This window comes from Electrona antarctica (assembly GCF_951216825.1).
Source record: "Electrona antarctica genome assembly, chromosome: 14".
NCBI lineage: Eukaryota > Metazoa > Chordata > Actinopteri > Myctophiformes > Myctophidae > Electrona > Electrona antarctica.
Genome location: NC_136795.1, coordinates 31,503,712 through 31,528,711, shown reverse-complemented (window position 1 = coordinate 31,528,711; position 25,000 = coordinate 31,503,712). Strand labels below are relative to the sequence as shown.

The window sequence follows — 25,000 nt, the reverse complement described above, 5'->3', positions numbered from 1 at the left end:
TCGGGGCAGAAGGCACAGATGGAGGGATTACATCGACTCACTGGCCTTGGAACGCCTCGGGATCCCCCAGGAGGAAGTTACTAATGTTGCTCTGGAGCTCTCTGGTGGAGCTGTTGCCCGCGTGACCCGACTACGAATAAGCGTTTGAAGATGGATGGATGGATGGATGGATGGGTCAAAGCCTGAATTTTTTTAGAACCACTGAGCTAGTGTACAGTACAGTACAGGATGTTGACATGACACAATGTACTGAACCATCCTCCAGTGTACTGTAAGGTCCGCTGATCCATCAGCGAGTGACAGGTTTTCGTCGCTCCCCTACCTGAACCCCGTTGCCCTCCTCACCCAATGCCACCTGTCCCTATAATGCCACCTGTCCCTATAATGGCCGCCGATGTCCAGAGTACAGGTTCACAGCCAGCAGAAGCCCACTGTATCATATACTACAGTGCACTGTACTGTCCTACTTCCTGCCTGCTCAGCCTGCCCTATAGACTCAAACTCCATCCCCTGTGGAGTCTGCTGAGAGCACCTGACCTATATATATATATATATATATATATATATATATATATACTCAATACAAGATACAGCATATTTGAACTTTTTGTGTTGTTTTGTAAATTAATGATCATACTATAACTACACCATCACACAAAAGCATCAAAAGTAGCAGATCAACAAGCTCTAAATGGGCCACGTTTTGAGCTTGCATCTGTTAGCCTGAAAGCCATATGCTTTTGCTCCTATTTTTTTTAAGTTGAATCCTGAAAAAGCAAACAAACATGATCGTTTGGACATGAGGTCTCCATCCTCGGACACAAAATAAATTAGAGCTGGCCCACCTAGACCTAATACAGGTGCACCCTACACAGGGAACATTAATTCAACTCTGTGAGTGTATAAATAGAACCAATAGGGTCTACTTTAGGCTGCGGTGTGGAGTGCTCAAGCAGTGCATGTGGCAGCTTCTTCTTGTGAAGATGAAGCATTGCTTCCATGGACGGACGCGCTGTGTACAACTGACCTGGAATGGGTCCTGCTCTCAGTCCCCTGAGTAACATCGCTGCAGGAGCCCAAAGGACACTCAGAACGAAAGGATGTGACTCTCACAGTATGTACGCTTTATGTACCAGATCTAGCATTAATAATCTTGAATCTTGAGTCTCGACATGTTCAGTGAAGATAAATCATTTCAACCACTATATCCTTATGCTTCGTTGCGCCACAAATGGCAAAAAATAGATCGGCAGCTGATGAAAACAGATCTACAAGCTTGTAACGCGTAGTAGTGAGCTTGTAGAGCTGATATTTTAGCCATTTAACCGATTTAGACTGGCTGCCGCGGCCACGTGACGTCACCATACCCAAAAGACCGGCTGCCACCAAAGCGTTTTTCCAACACATTATAGGAAAATGTTTGTTTGGACGTCCTATGTGGTTTTAGACAGCCTGCTGGAGTTAGGGTTAGAGCACATATATATACAGTACCACATAGTCATACTGTAGGCGCACAATGGCCTGATCCGAGAGACCCTAGTTTGATTCCCGAATGAACAATCCCCCTGTACCTATCTTGCCATATTTCATATCTCTCTCCACCGTTATCTATATAAAAAATGTTTAAATCTCCCCAGGGTCAGAACACAATCCCCAAAAATCCCGAATCCAAAAGGCCACTATAGAACAGTTGTGAACCTATGGGGGAGGTGGGATGGCACAGCCAGGCGCCATTTGGGAAGTGACTTTGTAGAAGTTCCATCAAAAGTCAACCGTAGAGTTCAAGTAAGAGCAGTGCGTGTGCGTGTGCGTGTGCGTGTGCGTGTGCGTGTGTGTGTGACAGCTGGGGGACACATCCCTCAGCAGCAGCACTTCCAACGCACTGCGTAGTTCACACTGCTCTCACGTCTCCCTATAGACACAGCTGTCACTATAGGCCATTAGATAACGGTTCATCTGCCTCCCCAAGGTCTCCTCCTCTCTGTAGGTTGAACGCAAGCCTCCCCACACGCACACATGGAAGAAGTATCTACTCGCATGTGGAAGTATCAGTACCACAATGTAGAAATGCTCTGTTACAAGTACAATTCCGGTAATAGGAACTGAATTTGTTCAAAGTACAAATTTCTCATCAAAATATACTTAAAAGTAACAAAATGAAAAGTACTCATTATGCAGAATTGTACTCGCATGCACACACACACACACACACACACACACACACACACACACACACACACACACACACACACACACACACACACACACACACACACACACACACACGAATGACCTTAATGTGTGTATGTAAAGAAGAAAGAAAGAAAGAAAGAAAGAAAGAAAGAAAGAAATAAAACAGTTTATTAGAGGATAAAAGAGGGTCCTCAGCCCGAATGGATGGATGGATGGATGGATGGATGGACGGATGGATGGATGAATGAATGCTCATTGTGCTGTGAGTGTGTGCAATGGTTTGCCAGTATAGTATTAGTGGTGCTGGCCTTGGCTGAATGCCAGCAGCCAGTGGGAACCCCGGGATGAGAGCAGGACCACGCTGTGTCCTCACACTCCTCCTAACAGGCCCCATGCAAGCAGACACACACACACACACACACACACACACACACACACACACACACACACACACACACACACACACACACACACACACACACACACACACACACACACACACACACACACACACACACACACACACACACACACACACACACACACACACACACACACACAGGCAATTAAGCATCACAGGCATCAGCCTGACGCGTTCTGAATGAGGTGGGACTCTGAAGGAGGTTGTTTGATTTGGCCTCAGGAGCGCTGTGCGGCTCCATGGAGGCCATGGGTGACCACGGTCTGCCACCGAGCCAGTGTTGATTTTGACAGCAAATTTAGTCTTTTGACTAGTTTTCATTTAGTTTTAGTCACATTTTAGTCACCTGGAATGTTTTTAGTGTTAAGCCTATATAGTTTTAGTCGACGGAATATCATAAGATTTTAGTCGACTAAATCTACTTTTGATTTAGTCTACTAAAATGTATTTTGGCAGGCCTTGATGCCGTCGTAATGGTTCTGAAAACACGACCTCTGTACGTGACAGTCAAAGTGGATGAAGGGTGATGGACGGACAGGTTCCCAGAATAGATTCCGGTTCAAATCTCTTACACGGGTTCTCAACCCTGTTCTGGATCAGGAAATCTCAAAAGTGTAATTATATCTTTAAAATCGTAAGAGTTTTGCCAATATTTGGGGGGACGCTTGCAATACCCTCACGGCCCAACAAGTGGTACCCTTACGGGTCCATTTGATTTAATTTTACAATCTCAATATACAGTATAAACTATCTGTCTGTATGAGAACAGTTTTGTATTATGTAATGGTATTTAATGATCTAATCTAATGTGATGTAATCTAATTTAAAAGTGAGCGTTCAAAACTCAGTCTGCTCTCATGTACTTTATCCTCCTACACTCACACACACACTTGCATGGGTGTGCAACACACACACACACACACACACACACACACACACACACACACACACACACACACACACACACACACACACACACACACACACACACACACACACACACACACACACACACACACACACACAGTACACACATCTAGCTTCTCCTGAGTTCAGTGAGAGAGAAGAGGAGAGGGCTGACGTTGCTCTATAAACACCAAGTGGATGAGGTAATCCTCCCTGAATGCTTTCTGCATACATACACACACACGCACACACAATATGGAGAGAGAGAGAGAGAGAGAGAGAGGGAGGAAGAGAGAGAGAGAGAGAGAGAGAGAGAGAGAGGGAGGAAGAGGAAGAGGAAGAGGAAGAGGAAGAGGAAGAGGAAGAGGAAGAGGAAGAGGAAGAGGAAGAGGAAGAGGAAGAGGAAAAGAGAAAGACAGACAGACAGACAGACAGACAGACAGACAGACAGACAGACAGACAGACAGACAGACAGAGAGAGACATATTATAAACAGGGGGAAAAGGGTAAGTGAAAGTGAATCTACGGAGGAGCAGGGTTGATGAAGAGGAGGGTGTACGGGTGGAAGGAGGAAGGGAGGGAGCAGAGAACTGATGACATTTCCAGATGCACGGCGACTCGTTTTTATCCCCCCGAATCCCCCAGAACCCCCCTGGTTCTTATTTTTCTTTCTCTGCTCTCTAGCTGGCTCTCTCTGAGAGAATGACTTACAGCTACTGCAGAGAGAGAGAGAGAGAGAGAGAGAGAGAGAGAGAGAGGTTCGCCATGCTGCTTCATCTTCTGTGCATTAACATTTTCAGGCAGTGAGATAGGGCGAGCAGCTTTTTGATAAAATGGTCGACCACAGGGGGAAAGTTTGTTCTAAAAAAATCTTATCCGCAGCGAGATACGTATTATTATTATTACTTTTTTTGGATATCTACAGTATAGACTAGTTCCTTGTGTATGAAAAACAGTTTGCAAATCAATGTCCTTCATGTTGATTTCAACCACGTAAACCTATAATTCGTTGACTGAGGGCCCCCAGGGCTCTATGGTCGGCTCCTTTTTTTCCAATCTACACACATTCCCTTTGTTGTCTCACCCCAAGAAGTCAAACTTCTTGGGTCTGACATGAGTCTGAAGGAGGAGGGATCGCTTTGCATCCACTCCACACTACTGTAACCATTAACCTCTGGGACGGACATCCCCACAAGTCAAACGGGTGACCTCTGGGACGGACATCCCCAGAAGTTACATTGACTGGAAGGGGGCATACGGCACATGTTGACCAGGGTGGACGATGATTTACGTTTCTGTCCCTATCGGAACATATCATTCGAAAGTCTCAAGTGGACTTCCCAGCGCTCGGTATATGGCAACTCGCTCGCCTGGCCCTGGTGGCTCAAGTGCTCTTTAGACAGCGTGTTTGAACAGTTTTTTTTTTTGCGGACGTGTCACCCTGTCTTGGGTTTGAGAACAACACTTCCACATTTCATGGAGTGCCCAGGAAGGCACCGTCTGACTGGAAGGGTATAGCCATTTCAGTCAGAATGTTTGACATTGGGTTACAATATGCATTTTTGGGGAGTGAGAAAGTGTTGCAAACAATGAATTGGATATTTTTTGTGGAGCTTGTAGGTCTATTCTCACTGAATGTCAGCGCAAGAATATAGGGCGCTAGCGCTCGTGTGGTCAAGTTTTTAGTTTAGCATTTGCAACGCTGTCCACGGGCACAGAAAAAACAATATACAGAGATTTTACAGATGTCGTTTTCACCCGCTGCAACCACCGTCAAAGCCCTCATTTTACGATCTGTGGAATGATTTGAGGTCTCATTTTGTCAGTTTACTGCTTTTATCATAAAATGTCACCGGAATGAGTCTGACCCGTTGAATGCGAGAGAGGTCAGAGCAGCCCTCTGCCTCTACCACCACACGGAGTGTGTGTGTGTGTGTGTGTGTGTGTGTGTGTGTGTGTGTGTGTGTGTGTGTGTGTGTGTGTGTGTGTGTGTGTGCGTGTGCGTGTGCGTGTGTGTGTGTGTGTGTGTGTGTGTGTGTGTGTGTTCGTGTGTGTGTGTGTGTGTGTGTGTTCGTGTGTGTGCGTGCACGCGCACACATGCGTGTATGTGCGCTCATGTGCGTGCGTGTTTCTACAGCATGTCAGAACACATTCCGCAAGTACGTTGGTCCATGGTTAACCTACCACTGGGCTTTCTTTACAGCCTCTCAAACCAGCTATATGTCGGTGCTGTCGGGCAAAAACCTCTTATGTCCATATTTTTACTTTTCCTGTTTTTTCGTACATTAACGCCCTAACGTGATCATACCACAGCACCACACTAAAGCATCCAAAGTATAGCAGATTTTCGAGCAAGTTTCGAGCTTGCGTATCTGCTACTTTTGCCATTTTTTTTTAAATCCTGGAAAATAACTGTTTTGGATGTATGAGGTCTCCACTCGACAGAGAGACGATATTCAGCAGCCACACAATGGCTGCCCCGAACCGCCGCTCCTTTTGTTTTCGCAACCTTTTTCCTGAGTTATGTTTTTCATAAGGCCTCTTTCTTTTTCCCCGTGCCTGAGACGCTGTAGGAAGTGGCGCTGCACATGTGCGCCTGGCAACAACAGCGATCCCGCCCCACACACTCCACCATTGTTTAGGTAATCTGTTTTGGACGTTTTAACGTTCAATTGAGCGGTAACGGAACGCCTCGATGCACCGGGATGTCTGCTTTAATAAACACATGAGTCTGAAGGAGGACGGATCGCTTTGCATCCACTCCACACTACTGTAACCATTAACCACTTGAACCCCAACGGGGGGGGGGGGGGGAATATTCGATCTACAAGCTCATGTAGAGAAGGAAACAGCAGCAGACGAGCACAGCGAGTAGAGTTGCAACTCAGGTCAGTTCTCACTGAGGACATAGTTATACATTCAGTGTATATAATGTCACAATCAAAGTGCCTTTTCTTTTTCGCACTGCGAATAATTTTAGGGGAATATATATAGAGCAATCACCCATTTCCTCCGAAGTATCTGGAATTGGATTACTGTGGTGTTTTATAGTTGGGCGTGAAAATGACCGTATATACTTGTGATTCTGTTTCAACCTTTAATCTCTCACTAACTGCCTCTCCACAGAGCCAAGTTGTAGCCTCATATCTATAGCTACTGATGAATATTGCATGGCTGCTGCGAGTTCCAAAAGCCTCCGCCAACAAAGAAATATAAAACTAAGCATATTTTTTTCTCCTCCTCCCTCCTCTTCTTCTTTTTCTTTTTCGCAGTGCCGCGGGAGAACGTTATTACTATGCAAAATAATACCCAACTTTTATGGCACCTTAAGGCCAATGGCGTCATAAATATTTATGAAAATGAGTTGAGTGATAAATCTGGCGAACAAATGACTACCACGGGATGTTTGTCGCCCGGGCGAAGGCGTACTCGTATGAGGCATTAAAAATCATATGAATTCTATTAACCCATTTTGGGCGGGAACCCCTTTTGGTGTTTTAACTAAGCATTATGTTATACTTTAGCTATTGAAAAATAGCAGATCTACAAGCTCATAGCGCGCCACCGAGTGGCGCGCTATGAACTTGTAGGTCTGCTATTTTTTTTTTATCGTAAAAATGCGGCACAAATCTTTGAATATATATTCTTTCAGAGCGAACGTTTTTTTTATTTCCGCGTCAGGCCTAACTGGGTTAAAACAATGAATCAAAAAGTGGCCCCGGAGATCAGTGGGCCGGGGTCTTCCGGGAGGGGTGTGCGGTGTCGTTATGGTTTCAGAGTGCTGCACAGATAATACCGTGGAACATAATAAGTGCCACTGATGCACTCGCCTGTTCTCGCCAGCACTCAACGAGGGACTTGCAGAGGAGAAGAGGAGGCAGTCTGTATTGGTGCATTTTTGTACGGAGATTCTAGGCGTTTTATCATCATTTATTTTTTTCGAATCTTTTGCAACAGGTTTATAATCGTGAAATACAGAGTGTGTGTGTTGATTTTGACGGCACATTTTGATTTAGTTTTAGTCAACGAAATTTAGTGTTAGTCATCCGAAATGACTTAGAACTGAATAGAACTGAGTTCTATACTGGAACTCTTCTCCACCAGTCCCTCCCTAACATTTTAGTCTAGTATTTATTTGTTGGCAAAATGTTCAGTATATTTATAGCTTTATAGTCATAATAGCTTTGTTTATTTTTTGTTTTTAATTCGTTTTCGTCAGTGAAAACTGGCAACCTTGCGGTTACCATCCAGCCAGCCATCCATCCATACCATCCAGCCACTCTACCCCTGAGCAACCGCCACCCCTCAATTTGGCAATTGGTAAAAAAAAAAAAAGGGTTACAAAATTGTGGGATAAAGAAAATGCAATTTCTAATGGCTTATGGCTTTAGGCATCCTCTTCAACATTAAACTCCATGTTGGACTTATTGTACTGTACATGACTTTCCATGACTGATATTGGCCTTCTATCTAATGACACTGTCTATACCCTTCAGTTCTTCGATGTGTCATTGCGTATCTTGATGCGGCCGCCGTACCCGAAGACAATCATTTCGAAAACGTCTGAGGATGAAGGAGATTTTGTTTTTTTGATCGACTTTGACGGCATACACAGAAGAAGTTTGCAGGCTGAACGTGCGAGAGTGAGTCAGGAGGGGGCCGAAATCGATATGAGAATCACTCAAAAAATTAATAAAAATAAAATAAGTAGGTGCAACGTTAGGGATTTTAAAATTAAATAACTAATCGAGAAATGAAGGTTGTCACATTCATTATAAGGACAATGTCATTCATGAGAAGCTGGGGACTTGTGTGTTTAGTGATTCACTTGGAGTTTGTTGCTGAATAGACTTCTGTTGAATGGAAATTAGAATCAAATATCTAAATATTGAAGCAAGCAATTTAAAATCTGAAAACAACCCCGGGCGGTATCACAAAGAGAAATTCCACTTTGTGTATTGTTTTAATGGTTATTTTATTGGCCGAGAGATGGGAGACATTGACGGGAGTCTAATTTGAACCTGGATGCTCAGTCGTGACTCACAAGGAGCAGTGGTGGACAAAGTACTCAAATGTTTTACTTAATGTCAACGAAGTCCACACCCACAACACCAGAGGGACTTCAACAAACCATGTGCAACCCAGATTCGGCACAAACAAGGGACTAAATTAATTTCGCTCCTATATGCCACCAAAATGTGGTATGCCCTACCAACAGTCATTAAGACATGCGAATCGCTTGACTCCTTCAAAACCGCTCTCAAAGGGCGCCTACGGACGGCTGCAATTCGAAACTGGATCGAAATCTGAATCCCCCACCCACCATGTTTTTTCCCATTTTACCTCATCTATGATGATTTCCTGTTCTTCTACAGTCACTGATACCATCCATACCTGAAACAGTCACTGATACCATCCATACCTGAAACAGTCACTGATACCATATACATCCCCCATCCATACCTGAAACAGTCACTGATACCATATACATCCATACCTGAAACAGTCACTGATACCATATACATCCCCATATCCACTATATACTGAAACAGTCACTGATACCATATACATCCCCATATCCACTTAGAAATACTCAACATCCCTATTTTGCTATTCCCAGAAGAATATTCTCTGAATCCGGACGTAGATCATTCCATTACAAAGCTCCATTTGACTGGAACAATCTTCCTCTTTCTATAAGATCTGTGACCTCCCCTGGCTGCTTCAGGACTTCCCTGTATTCACACCTCAAAACAACCTGTTCATGCTACTAACACTGCCCGTACTGCTGTTTACTTCTGACCCCTGTTTCAAGTCACTGTACTGTACTCTTAATATGCTTGTCCAGAAAAAAGTTGGGGGGATGGGGGAGTGGGTGGGAGAGGATGAGCAAGCTAACTGTATCTGTACATGTCTGTATTGTCTATTGTGCACTGTCTATTTGTGTAACTGCACTGTACTGTATGTAATGTTTTTTACCTGTGTACGGGACCCCCTCTAAAATGAGATGCCACATCTCAAGGGGCTATCCTTTCAATTCTGACCAAATTCTGGTCATGATGGTAAATGGTGGACCCTATTGTAAACAAGTGTATAATGCTTTATGGTGTTGCCCACAGTTAACAGTTTTGTATTGAGTTGTGCTTGAAATGTACTGTAATTCTCCAATCTGTTAATACATTAATCAATCAATCAATCAATCAATCAATCAATCAATCAATCAATCAATCAATCAATCAATCAATCAAGTAAAAGTATCAATACGGCAATGCAGAAATACTCCGTTACAAAAGTAAAAGCCCATTAATCAAAATTAGCTTGAGTAAAAGTACTAAAGTTAGGCCTATTGTCATCAAAATACACACCAAAAGTAATAGTCGTTATACAGAATGTTCCGTTTCACAAATTATCATCATGTTTAAAATGTATAAAAAGGTTTTGAAAATAGCAGATCAACAAGCTCATTCAATGCGCCACATCGCAACGCGTTATGAGCTTGTAGATTAGCTATTTTCAAATGGCCAAAGTTTGAATACGGCTGAAGTGGACTGTGGTTAATGAATGTTTTGTAATACTAATCAAAATCTACAAAGCAACTAGTAACTAAAAATAAAATACTCAAATAATTGTAGTGGAGTAAAAGTACAACATTTGCCACTGAGATGTAGTGGAGTAGAAGTAAAAGTATTGACATTCTGAAATACTCCAGTGAAGTAAAAGTACATACAAATTGCTTAAGTACTTAAGTACAATACTTAAGTAAACGTACTTAGTGTAGTTACTTTACACCAATGACAATGAGTGCATGCATGCACTAACTGGCTGAGCCACAAGGCACCTCATCTGTCTGTCATTTAAAGTGTGCACGTGAATTCTTGGTGGTATTACAAGACAAGACCTTAACTGTACTCTTGCACTGACATTGGAGTCGATTTCAATGTGTGAAAACAGGACAGAAAGCCTCGGGTTGTTTTGAGGTGAGAATGCAAGTTATCTGGAATGACCTGAGCATGAGCATGCTGTGATAGTTATTATTATTAAACATAATTTCAGTATAGTGCAACAACTTGAACGCTAGCAACCCTAAGATTGATTGATTGATTGATTGATTGATTGATTGATTGATTGATTGATTGATTGATTGATTGATTGATTGATTGATTGATTGATTGATTCATTCATTGAATACAGATATATAGATAGATAGTTATTTATTTATGTGTCATGATGCACCAGAGGTGTCCAGCCCGTGGACTTATAGGACACAACATATAAATCAGTATTGCATAGGTGTACAATAAAATAAAATACAAAATAAAAACTATAGCGTCCCATGGTAGGCAAACATTCTGTAAAAAAACAAAAAAAGGCAGATGTACAAGCTTGTGGATCGGAAACAAGATTTGGTGTAAAGGGGTAAAAAGGCGGGGACCCCCATCTCAACAAAGTATAGTGGTTAAAAGCCCATCCATTCTGTCAGGTTACTGTGTTGGAGTCCAAAATTGTGCAAGAGTTTATTGTGCTCGAATAAATCGCCATGATTGAAATGCGGCTGTGGGTTCACAGTTGTAAATGTAGGAAAACATAAACAAACAAGCTATGAATTACACAACTAAACGGAACACGGACAACATCAGAACCAGGCTTCCACTACGCTCGCTTTGATTTGTGTTCAAAGAAATGCCAAGCGTGTTTCGGAGGAGTGCCGGTCGAATGTCAGCACTCACACCCATATTGCGTTACTCACTCATCAGCCGCACGGCACATCAACCCGTCAATGATCACCACATGTTAGTGAGCACACAGCTAGACAAGGCGGGTCAAAGCTTCATGCAGTAAAATCATTATTGTTGAGAGGTGCTGTGAAGTGATTTTGAAAACGCTTGCATTGTTTTGTTTTGTTTTTCTTTGCAAGGAAAATAGCAGATGGAGAAGCTCACAACGCATCGCATATAGCTTTCCTCATAGTAAAAGAAAATCTAAAATACACTAGTTTCGAGCTCTGAGGGACTCCGGTCAACCCTATAGGGATTAAGTGGTTAAGTAGATGTGCTGTGAATAATGACTGCTGTATCCAACGTCCTACCTCTTCAACCACCCACCCACCCACCCACCCACGCACGCACGCACGCACGCACGCACGCACGCACGCACGCACGCACGCACGCACGCACGCACGCACGCACGCACGCACGCACGCACGCACGCACGCACGCACGCACGCACGCACGCACACACACACACACACACACACACACACACACACACACACACACACACACACACACACACACACACACACACACACACACACACACACACACACACTTCACAAATCGTTTGCATTATTCATCTTATGAGGACATGCAGGAAAATGAGCCTAACTATTTCTCAAATTCTAGGATAATTGTGGGGACATTTTTGGCCCTCACAAGTCTAGTTATGAGCACACGCACGCCACGCACGCGCGTGCGTGCGCACACGTGCACTTCTATCCTGTCGTCTCCATCTGGCGTTGTCATTGCATTGAGCAGGTATAAGCTGTTACAGTACAAAACAGCTGTGCCCCTTTGCTTTGTTTATTTATTTATCCGTCCATCAATCGTCGTGTTTGGTATAATCATCACCACGGTGTTGTTTTTCTCAACGACCTTAGCATCATTTCTCTGTTAGTGTGTTTGTCTCGCACGTCTACAGATCCGTCCTATAAGCCCGTATCTGTCCACCATGGGGTCAAGAGCCTTCATCTGCTCTGCCCCTCACCTCTGGAACTCCCTGCCCCCCGATATAAGAAACATGGACTCTATCACCATTTTTCAAACCCACCTAAAAACCCACTTGTTTAGGCAGCCATATGGCTGACCTCTGTTGTCCTCTGCTGCGAGCTGTACTTTACTTTTTGCTCGCTTTTAACTGTGCTCTCACTGCTCTGTATGTATTGACCGTTTTTAAGATGCAAAGATGCAAAGCTTTGCATCTTTTGCATCTGCCCGTGTGAGCGCAGCATTAGTGTTAAGTTCACTCAGAGATGGCACACATCAGTGACACAAGCTGACACAAGTTGCACTGCTTGAAAACACAGTACAATTCTTGTATTCGTCTCACTGTACTAACACTGAGTGTATTCGTCTCACTGTACTAACACTGAGTGTATTCGTCTCACTGTACTAACACTGAGTGTTCGTCTCACTGTACTAACACTGAGTGTTCGTCTCACTGTACTAACACTGAGTGTTCGTCTCACTGTACTAACACTGAGTGTATTCGTCTCACTGTACTAACACTGAGTGTCGGTAGACTTTCAGAGACATATAAACACTCAGGATGTTACAGGGCACTCCACATCACAACACCTCTTGCATAAGGTTCCTTATTTCGCTGAGTCATGCCTATAATGCAGTACTCAATTGTGTACTTTTTTCTTTTTACTATTTTGAAAATCATTTTTTGAATAGTTCAACTAGCCGATCTACATCAACACGTTGTGAGCTCGTGGATTGGCTATTTTAAATGATACGTAGCTTGCAGAGTTAGTTCAGTCAGATATACTCGAGGGGCTCCATGCTGTGCTCAAGGCTGCATTCATATATACTCGAGGGGTTAATATGCTGCATTACTATGTGGGTGTGCAAGACCCACATGTCATTCGCTGATGTGGCAGTCAGCTGACCTATTGGGCGGGGTATTTAAGCTCACCTAGACTGCATGGTTCTTCCTGCCTTCCTTCTGCATATGGTTCCTGGTTGTTGTTATGTGATGTTTGCTCCCACCGCCACCCCAGCACCACCAGTGGGCTGTTATTTCTGTTCCCCTTGCAGGGGGTTGTTATTGTATATCTATCTCCCTTCTCTTAATGTGTCATGATGGTGTTTAATTGTGCCGAGCAGGGAGAGCCCAATGCCAATGTAAAATATTATATGCACACTTGTATTCTCATTGGTTAAATCTATTTGTGAGTTATCTGACTGAACTATTCAAAAATGTTTTTCAAAATAGTAAAAAAATAAATAAAAAAGGCAAAGAAGTTTAGGGATAAGATCATAAGAGGTTTAGCATGGACCAAAATAGAGCCCAATTAGACTAAAACCACATGCTGTCAAATCAGTCCACCCTGCTGGTGGTGAGCGCCCCCTGTGGGTTGTCTTACTGTGGCTGTCCCCGCGACCGTCCGTCCACCTCCGTCGGGCCCGCCGGGCTCGCCGTGGCTCTGTGAGGGGGGATACATGTTGAGCGGGTGCTCGCTCACCGTTGCCTGGACCCCCGTGTACTCCTGCGGGGCCGGGTGGGGGTGCTGTGGGTGCTGTGGGTGCTGTGGGTGCTGCGGGTGCTGCGGGTGCGGCGAGGCGGTGTACTCGGCCGGGATGCCGTTCTGGGGCGGGGGGGCGAACTGGGCCGACGGGTAGGCCTGGGCCATGGATGGGTCGGGGGGAGCCGGCGCGTCCTGGTTACCCTGCAGAGAGACAGAGAGAGAGTTTATAGGGTGTGTCCTGGTTACCCTACAGCGGGACACACAGAGACAGAGACAGAGAGAGAGTTTATAGGGTGTGTCCTGGTTACCCTACAGTGGGACACACAGAGACAGAGACAGAGAGAGAGTTTATAGGGTGTGTCCTGGTTACCCTACAGCGGGACACACAGAGATAGAGACAGAGTTTATAGGGTGTGTCCTGGTTACCCTGCAGAGAGACACACAGAGACAGAGACAGAGTTTATAGGGTGTGTCCTGGTTACCCTACAGCGGGACACACAGAGACAGAGACAGAGTTTATAGGGTGTGTCCTGGTTACCCTACAGCGGGACACACAGAGACAGAGAGAGAGTTTATAGGGTGTGTCCTGGTTACCCTACAGCGGGACACACAGAGACAGAGAGAGAGTTTATAGGGTGTGTCCTGGTTACCCTACAGCGGGACACACAGAGACAGAGAGAGAGTTTATAGGGTGTGTCCTGGTTACCCTGCAGCGGGACACACAGAGACAGAGACAGAGAGAGAGTTTATAGGGTGTGTCCTGGTTACCCTGCAGCGGGACACACAGAGACAGAGACAGAGTTTATAGGGTGTGTCCTGGTTACCCTGCAGCGGGACACACAGAGACAGAGACAGAGTTTATAGGGTGTGTCCTGGTTACCCTGCAGTAGAGACAGAGAGAGACAGAGACAGAGACAGAGTTTATAGGGTGTGTCCTGGTTACCCTACAGCGGGACACACAGAGACAGAGACAGAGTTTATAGGGTGTGTCCTGGTTACCCTACAGCGGGACACACAGAGACAGAGAGAGAGTTTATAGGGTGTGTCCTGGTTACCCTACAGCGGGACACACAGAGACAGAGAGAGAGTTTATAGGGTGTGTCCTGGTTACCCTACAGCGGGACACACAGAGACAGAGAGAGAGTTTATAGGGTGTGTCCTGCAGGTTACCCTGCAGCGGGACACACAGAGACAGAGAGAGAGTTTATAGGGCGCGTCCTGGTTACCCTGCAGTGGTCTGTCTTCCTTGTATATTTATGGTTTCTTCCTGAAAGCTGAGTCAAAAGGCCCAATCGAAAATACCGGTACACACAGCTGTGGGCGAGGCTAATTATTTCTCTGCTAAGTACGAACATGCTAGGTCCGTCACCCCCAGCTATGGGCTCTTTTCACACGGCCCCATGGACTTCTGTTCAAAGTAGGATTTTCAATGCCTTCAATACTCTGGAAATACGAGCGCTGTATAAAATAGGGATGAAGTGGTTAAAATGATGTTCTCAGAAGTATACAATGAAAGGGAAAGCAATGGATAATGGCCACTCTCAGCTTGCAGAGGTAAACAAAAACAATAATGGGACCGAGAAAATTATCAAAATCATAATGTGTCTTTTAGTTTGGCCCCGAAAGCAATATTATTTTATTCCACAGCGTTTTTAAAAGCTCTGTGAATTTGTTATTTTCTCTTGAATTATTCGTCATCATGAAAATGCTCATCGATATAAACCATTCTGAAGCATTGCATTCAAAGCGGTTCATGTCACGGTTCATATAACACACCATCACGCCACACATCACACCATCATATGATTCATATCATATCGCTTCAATCTGGCAGTGGATGATTGTCAATAAATAATGATATCCACACAGATCTTTGGAACCATCTCTCTTCTCTTAAATTAAATTAAGACCTGAGGCCGATTCTACAAAATGCCTTGGAATCTTAAATCAGTAGTTCTCACACTTTCAATAATAATGGGTTAACAGGCAAACGTCCAATAATTCTAGCCTGGGAGGCATATATACCATTTCGGGGAGCAGATGATAAATTACGTCATGTTGTATAGTCTGGTTTGTAGTCATCAGGCCGAAACCTTTAAAAGCGGAATCAGAATTACCCCAAATAATTCCCTGCATCATAATTCTAGGTTCTACCCAATAAAAGCCTTGATGTGGCGTATGAATCCGACACGTTTCTTTAACCCATTTAGGACTGAGGCCGAATGTTGCTAAATACTGTAGATAGCAATATAAAGAACCCCAAAAGGGGTTCCTGTCCTGAATAGGATAAGTACTTCTTGGAATAGTTTGTTGGGTTGACTGGTGAGACTAAAAACAAACATAACCCTATTCACACACACATTCATACACCGATGGCAGCGGAAACCATGCAAGGTACCAACTAGCACATCGGGAGCAATTAGGGGTTCAGTGTCTTGCTCAAGGACACTTCGACAGTAACTCTGGGGGAGCCCGGGTTTGAACTGGCAACCTTGCGGTTACCATCCAGGCACTCTACCCCCTGAACCACCGCCGCCCCTATGGGAGGGGGGTACCAAAACAAAGCAACTTTTTTTAATCAGGATTTATTCCGGACCACAAAGGCGATTTAGGAACACAGACCAGGCTTTCCTCCAAGGTGGAAAGTCTGGTGACGCCTTTATTGATAGTATCAAGTGAAGACTGACAGGAAAGAGGGAGAGAGAGAAGGGGAGAGACATGGAGCAAAGGTCGTCATGAACGGGATTCGAACATGCGACACACTGTCAGGCCAAAGCCTATATGTGGCATGCACCTGGACCACTTGGCCAGCGGGCGCCCCGATACTTACATTTCTAAACAAAGGTATGATATTAATAAATAATAATGAATGAGTCCCAAAACCAACATTGCAGTATTGATATCCATTTGTAACTCCGAGAGTGTGGTTGTGGCCACAAGGTTCCCTGTTCAATTCCACAGACCGGCAGAAACAGTTTGAGTGGGGAAGTGAAGGACTGTGCGCCACTCATCCATCCTAACCTGGAAGTACCCATGCAAGTAAGGACTGTGCACCACTCATCCATCCTAACCTGGAAGTACCCATGCAATTAAGGACTGTGCGCCACTCGTCCATCCTAACCTGGAAGTACCCATGCAAGTAAGGACACTCATCCATCCTAACCTGGAAGTACCCATGCAAGTAAGGACACTCATCCATCCTAACCTGGAAGTACCCATGCAAGTAAGGACACTCATCCATCCTAACCTGGAAGTACCCATGCAAGTAAGGACACTCATCCATCCTAACCTGGAAGTACCCATGCAAGTAAGGACACTCATCCATCCTAACCTGGAAGTTAGTAAGCCACTGAAGTTTCACCTCCAGCTGCTCCAGTGGAGCTCCTCGTGGTCGACAGTAGGAGCTCCTCGTGGTCGACAGTAGGCCTATATTGTTGTTGTCGGACAGAAACCTCTTGTCTGTTGGAAATGTGGTTTCATTTTACGGTCTCAAGAGTAGACCGAAAGCTTGCAATACATTGATTGTGCACAGATTTAAGTGTGCAGAGCCTGCAGCCTCCCTTTATTTTTTCACAGTCTCAAGAGTAAAAAAATCTATAAGGGTCCATTTGGTTACCAACTCGCCATCATTTAGCTGGGGACCAACTGGGACCCCCTTACGGACCACTGGTGGTCCCCGCCCCATTCGTTGAGAACCTCTGCTGTAACGGACTGGACTAAAGACACTGACTGAAGCACAGCCACTGTACGTCTCCAGAAGACCCTCCATTCACTCGCACGCACGCACGCACGCACGCACGCACGCACGCACGCACGCACGCACGCACGCACGCACGCACGCACGGTAGTGGAGTGGACTTGAGGAGCTGTTGTGTTTGATAAGGAGCAATTTATCCATCATTCAGACAGCAGGATTAGCCACTCGAGCATGGAGGACACTGCACATCTCGCACGCACGCGCGCGCACACACACACACACACACACACACACACACACACACACACACACACACACACACACACACACACACACACACACACACACACACACACACACACACACACACACACACACACACACACACACACACACACACACACACACACACACACGCAAACAATGTGTGTGTGCTGGGGCAAACATGAGGACACTCCAGAGTATGGGTGGATTTAGCATTTACACTGTTCTAATTTAACCTGTTAAGACCTGAGGTTCTACTAAATGTCTAAATCCTAACAGTTTACTGAAAAACGTATGTTGCTATATCAGTGGCTCTTGTTATTGTCAAGGACCCCCAAAATGATATGTATTTTGCCACGGCACTCCATCTCATTTTGTTCCAGGGAATCCCGGAAGCAGAGATTTGAGTTAAAAATGTTTGCTTTAAAACATACGGTATATATTATTAAAAGCTTTTTCACAATTTTTCCAAAAATAACAGATCTACAAGCTCACCACGCAGCCAAAGCCAAAGTTATGGTTAAAGTGGTTAAAATTACCGCGATGCTAAACACTTCAATCTAGAATGACTCATGCAGATGCTTTCCCGGTATTAACGGCTTAAAGAAATGTGATCCTTAACACTTAAAACCTATAGGGATAACTCCATTATGACTAGCACATTAGCACGGCTAATGCAGTGCCCTCATTTCCTTTTTTTACAGGCCTGAATACATTTCATTACGCACTTAACTTCATGACTCAACCAACTGCGCTGCACAGCTCTGCTCACAACGGCACAGAAACAAGCCCAGTAAAGCTATTTCTGACAACAGGAAAACCATGAGACCACTCTGTAGTTCACTTACTGCAAGCTAGCAACACACATAGCGATATAACAACAGGGTCAAGTTTGGGCCACAGTTTCTCTCTGCGTATATACTACTCATTTTACTGTGGCCTCAGCTTTTTAAGGTGGCTGGGTGTGTGTATAGGCCATAAATGTACGCTACTGCAGGCTATGTGTATATATTACTCAGTATACTCTACGTGTGCCCTCATTTAAATAATGTGCTGAGGTTAAGGTTTTTAACAGTGGGCGTACAGACACTGACACACCGGAGGGGAGATTTCACTCCAGCCATGTAAAATGCATCCTTAACCTCAACAGTCTCAGAGTTACATTTTAGGCTGCATGCCTGCTGGCCCACGCATACAGAACTCAAATCATTTCACTCTTATACCCGTAACACAAATGTAATAATCAGCGAGCTCAAGTTAGCACGTTAGCTCATGAGTATTGGTAATGTTTAGGGCATTGTTCAATAATATTTACTGTACTGTATGCATATCATTGTAGGCCCGATGTGATTCTAGCACTTACAGTAAGACTTAAAGATGGTGTGCCACAATTTTTGTATTTTTCATGTGTCTATGAGGTCATTAGACACCCTGGAGTCGTTTTTATGTGCAATGGTGTATTAACTTTGTATTTAGGGTTTCTTCCTGGAGGCTGAACCCTTGACAGTCAAACGGGCCAATGAAATAAACAGTAATATAGTGATGCCACACTATCAGCACCTCCCCCTTTATCATACAACTGTGGGTGCAGCTTCAGTTCAGGTGGATCACCACCCATCACCATCCACCAGGCAAACCAGGCATACTTAATGAACTGGTGGGCGTGTCCACATAAAAGCGTAATTTTAACAAATATTGTAAACTTTTTGGAAAAAGTTCTTCCCACTTGATGATGATCATGTTTTATGGTGGAACATTTTCAGATGTAGTTATTACACACAGGGTTCAAACATTGCAATGCCATGCTACTTGTTTTTAAATGAATAAATATGCGCTCGGGTGGCGCAGCGGTAACGTACTGCCCACCACCAACATGGAGGCTTCCAATCCACCGTGGTGCATCCGGCTTCGTCGGGCTTCTGTGCGAACACAATCTTCCCAGCTTCGAGGGGAGGCTGGGGAGCCGGGCGGGGAGGGAGGGTGATTTATCACTGCACGACTGCACGTACTCCCTACATTAAATTAACTCTATAGTGCACGGCACACACGTGCACACTGGCGGTGGTGGCGTCTGCAGCTCGGCCCGCTTTCTAGACCAATTTGTAGCACTTACGTATTATACGCCGAGTGGAATTTCGGGGCATTGCAAGAGAACTTGTAGTATATTGATAACCCATATACACATAATACACTTATATGATATAGTCTATATCCCATAGAACTGTGTTACCCCTTCTCTCCTTCCCTTTGTTGAGACAAATAGGCTTACTCTGATTTGATGTATAGACAACATGTCTTTATACCATGGCACAAATATACATTCTTACTGCACACAGATGTATTGCACCCACAGCATAATGTTAAGTACAAGTATAAGTATAAGGTTAAGCATGGCTGCACCCAAGGTAATGCTTATGAAGAAAACATATAGGCTGGACTGCACTAATGCACTAATACTGAGGTGCACCCACAGTTCTGCCGGCCTGAGGTCAAATAGGTCATAGGGTTCCCAGGCTATGTTGGAAAGTTTATCAATGGAGGTGACTACCATTATAATATATTCTATTATCTTGAGACCTTCCTTAGTTACACAGCCTTGGTTACGTAATTGGTAATGGACACACACACACACACACACACACACACACACACACACACACACACACACACACACACACACACACACACATGGTCACATGCATGTAGTGCATGTGAATAGACACCCCGTATAAAAAGCACCTCGTGTCAGTTGTGCTTTGCTTCCAGTAGGACACCACTGGTAAGTCATGATTCGATATATGTCTTGGTGTTCTTGAAATAAGGGCTTCTCAGAGAACATCCTGTTTAGTCATGATTTGGAATGCTTATAGATGTCCTGTAATAAACTCTAAATTGGAAAGAAAGGACATTGCCTGGACTGCCTCTCTTTTTTGTATAACCTGCATGGTACATATCTCCACCTATTATCAACACTCAATTTACTACAAATCTGGCGAGCTTAGCTGCGGACGATTACAACCTGTCGAGGGGACGTTGGTAAGTTATTTGGCTGCTTACTGCGTTTCCACGAACAGGTTAACGGAAAGAACCTTTATTGATTTGGCGTTGGGGTGTTGTATAATGGTGGGGATAGGGCCTTTTGTTGCGGGCAGAGAGAGTCCATGTTACTTTATTTGTAGGAACTACGGTTGCTAGAAATAAAGACAAGTACATACAATAAATGTGTATGACATAAGTAAGATATAAAAACATAAAATCAAAATAAAAAGTGTAAAGAAGTGTATAATGTGATTGAAAGGGGGGCTGTGCGCAAAAGCGCAGCCAGGATTTCGCTGGGCTTGGTGATGTATGCCGGACGCGGAGTTTTATGGCGAGAGCTAAAGTCATATTAATTCCATAAGTCGTAATGGAAATGTTTGCTGTAAACCTATTTTGGTACAGTCTAGTCTATAGTTGAATCGCACCCTTTACTCCGCAAAAAGATCAGCTGGAACGGACTGAATGCGTCATGCTTAACAACTTTATTGTACAGTATACTTGAATTCTTTATATGGCCGCATCATGTATGAGTAATGTGTGGATGGTGCATTTAAGGCCAGTTGTTTAATAAGTTTTTATGTATTTTTAGCCGCTTCATATGTACTGTACAATGAATTTGCATATAAACAGACGATGGATTGAATGCATGTGGCGTCCGCAAGCCTGTTATTGCGTTTTGGGTGATAATGGGGACGCGGAGTGCGTCCTGATAGTGCCGATTATGGGAGATAATAATTGGGGAGATCCGTCCTGTATATTGTGTAATAGGTCGCTACTCATTACCTTTGGGGCGGCGCGCGGTGGGATTACTGTATTTTCAAATGTCAAAACTAAATATGAAGGCCTTGTGCCTCTTAACGGACGTGCGGGGATCGCGTCAGTCCTCGGTCAGGGCCCTTATTCCGGTCCCGCGACTTTAAGGCTGGGTGTAGCAACCGTAGTTGCCTTGGTCTGCCTGGTTTACTGTTGTATTAAGACGCTTAAGAGGTGAGGCGGTGGGATTTGTGCGGTTCGATACGCAGGTCTGTTAATAATATATTTGACGGCGATTTAGGTGACGATAAGGTTATAAGAAGGCTTTAATTCTCACTCGTGTGGAAAATATCTCCAGCGGTGCATGGCCAGTAACGTACGAGGGCCTTGGGTATAATGATACCATGTGTGTATGTTGTTTAGGATAAAATATTTGTATTGGATGGGATAAATTGTGTGGTCCGTCTGTTGGATGGTGTAATCTGTCTATTTGTCTGTGTGTGCGCCCGGGTGTGTTGTCTCTGTTTGAGCTGCATGAGGAGTTGGTGAAGTTGGGAGTGAATTATGTGTTATATGGATGGGATGGTGGTAATGCAACTGTTGATCGTATTGTGGATGGTTGTTATATTAAATATGGACTAATGTATTGAATATGGTTATTAGGTGTGGAGTGAAAGTTAATTGTTGGTCTCTCTCTCTCTATGCGCTTCTCGGCTTCTGTCCTTCCGGCCAATGGGATGGCAGGGCTTTACACGGCCTGCTCCCATACTCTATGCCTGCTCCTCGGGTTAGCGCCGAGGGGGGTATAGGAGAGGGGTGTATGGTCCACACTCGCGCGACGGTGGGGAGTAGATTTACTCGATTACTTGTTGCTGCATGCGTGCTCCTCCCTGCTCGCTCTCCTCAGCATTGAGGGGGGTGGGGTGGGGATGGGGGGGCCGGTGTTGGCCTTCCCGGCTATGGCATGGCATGGCTTGGCTTTCACAGTTTTTCACGGTTTTGTTGAGTGTTCCAATCCATGGTTGATGCCTTTGTACCTTTGGCTATGGTTAAAACATGTTCCATGTTTTAAAGGGGGGAAGGTATATTGATTTGGTTTGGAACATTTAAGAAAATAGTAATAAGGGTAATAATACGAATGATAATAATAATAATAATAATAATAGGCTAATAATGATGATAATAATAATAGGTAATAAACAATGAATAATCCAAAGGAGACATTGATGGACAGTGAAATTGAAACCTTTAAATCTCTATATACATAAAGGAATATCATAATGAAACAGGGAGTAATTAGGAATCTCCTTTGCATTCTTGTTTGGAAGAAATGGTCTATTTGAGCAATTGAATTTTGGAACTAAAGTGAAAATGAAAACAAAAGAGCATCATTGGACCCTAGTTCCTATTGTGTGAGTGTGAGTGAAGGCCCATGTGATTGAGTGTTATGTTTAAAGAATTGGAGAATTGATACTAATAACATCGTTTTTGTGTTCTTATGTCCAAAACGCATGTGGAGTGTCCAGTGACGACACAGAGCCAAAATCCCCGTCCCAGACTACAGAACAAAGGCCAAGGACTCAGACAAAAGACACAGAGGCCTTGTCTGGATTGAGGGGGAAAGCATGCAGACCCATTGCAGATGACCTCCGGTGATCTGGGGACTGTTGCAAAGATCAGTTATGGCTCAAACCATTTGAAATTTAATAGACCACATAGTAGTATTTGTAAATCAATTATTACAAACTCCCCTGACGGGAACTGCAGGCCCACTACCATTCACAGCCAGGTAAAGTAATTGAATGAGACCTAGTCCCGTAGGGGCTGCTTTCTTACTGCACTGCCGAGTGCTTTTTTTTTTTTTTTTTTTTCGCTTTTTTTTTGTTGACATCCAGCCATCAAAGAAGCCTCCCTTCCCTTCCCTTCCCTGGCCTGGCTGGCTGGCTCCCCATGGTCACGTGGATGTCCCGCTCACGTTGTTTTGCTCCCGATCCGATCATTTGATTTTGACACTTATGCCATATTACAATATCCAAAATCACAGACAATATCCAGTCTAATATCATGATATGGATATAATACTGATACTAGGGATGTCCCGATCACGTTTTTTTAGCTCCTGGTCCGTTTCCGATCATGTGAAAATGACGGGATCGGCCCCGATTTCCGATCACGTGTCACGAATCGGGACCACCCTAGATAGGCTACAAGATACCCATTGGTATCTTCTGTTACAAGTAAATGCCCGGAATTCAAAATATATGTATTTAAAGTACAAAAGTAGAAATTACTCATTATGCAGAATGTCCCATTTCAAGTTTTCAAGTTTTTCAATCTTTTGAATTGTGAGCTCGTAGATTGGCTATTTTCAAACAGCCCAAATGTATATAGGGCTGAAGTGGTACATTTATGTTTTGTAATATTAATAATAAAAAAAGTCTACAAACTAAGTAATAAAGTTTTCAGAAAAAAATAGTGGAGTAGAAGTAAAAGTATTGGAAATTGAAATTACTCGAGTACTCAAGTACAAATACCTAAAAATGTACTGAATAATACTTTCCACCACTGTTGTGGTCACAGCCAGGAGGCCATGGCAGACAGGGACCCCTGCAGCGAGGAAGACCTTCACACGCCACATGCCTTTCTCCTCCGCTCACCACTCTGTTCCTTCACATGCACTGAGCTGCAAGCCAGAGGATGATGGGGGAAACAGACGGGCAAAATGCACTTAAAAAAAGCTGTTGAACCGCAGTGTTGATCTGATCTACTATTTTCAGCAAGTGTAAAATTCATCATTGGGGCGGCATCAAGGCCCGCCAAAATACATTTTAGTTGACTAAAATCTTATATTAGTCGACTAAAACTAGACATTCCAGGTGACTAAAATGTGACTAAAACTAAATTTAAAATATTCAAGAGACTAAAATTTGCTGTCAAAATCAACACTGTTGAACCAAAACATATGCAGTCGACGACGTGTGACTCCTTAACTAATTCTTGTTCTGCTGTTTATTCATTTACACACCAAATAAATATAGGGAACACTCCCTCCACAAACTGATGTGCTCTCCACAGTCAATAGCTTCTGCTGCCCACAACCCTACTACCCTACTTAACAAGCTAGCTAACCAAACCAAGCAGCTAATTATCTGTAATGCCAAAAGGTAACACACAAAGAAAATCTATGACAGAATAATAATGAATGTCGGGCCCCCCCCCCCCCCCCCCAAAAACAAAATAATATTTCTTGTATTAAAGTGGCTCTCACAAGCCCACTCAAATCATGATGAGGTCTGGAGACAAAATATCAGTGCCCTGACGCTCAAGTTCAAGTTGTTGGCTATGCAATTCCGACAGAATCACTTACAGGATCAACTAGTCTAGCAAAAGACTATACACTGCATGAACTGGCCGATGCTTGTGGTCAATGTGCGTAGAAAAACAAGGGTTCCCAAACATTTAACACGCAAAAAACTAA

The 25,000-nt window shown here is 44.1% G+C and overlaps 1 protein-coding gene across 2 annotated transcripts in view; it reads right to left on the bottom strand.

Annotated features, from left to right (window-relative positions):
* Positions 1 to 25,000, bottom strand: part of rbfox1 (RNA binding fox-1 homolog 1) — a 110,546-nt gene that overhangs the window by 81,313 nt on the left and 4,233 nt on the right. For both annotated transcript variants that reach the window (XM_079520456.1, XM_079520457.1), the window contains exon 2: positions 13,668 to 13,970. In XM_079520456.1, the coding sequence (XP_079376582.1) occupies positions 13,668 to 13,970 (303 nt within the window). The remainder of the gene's footprint in view (positions 1 to 13,667; positions 13,971 to 25,000) is intronic.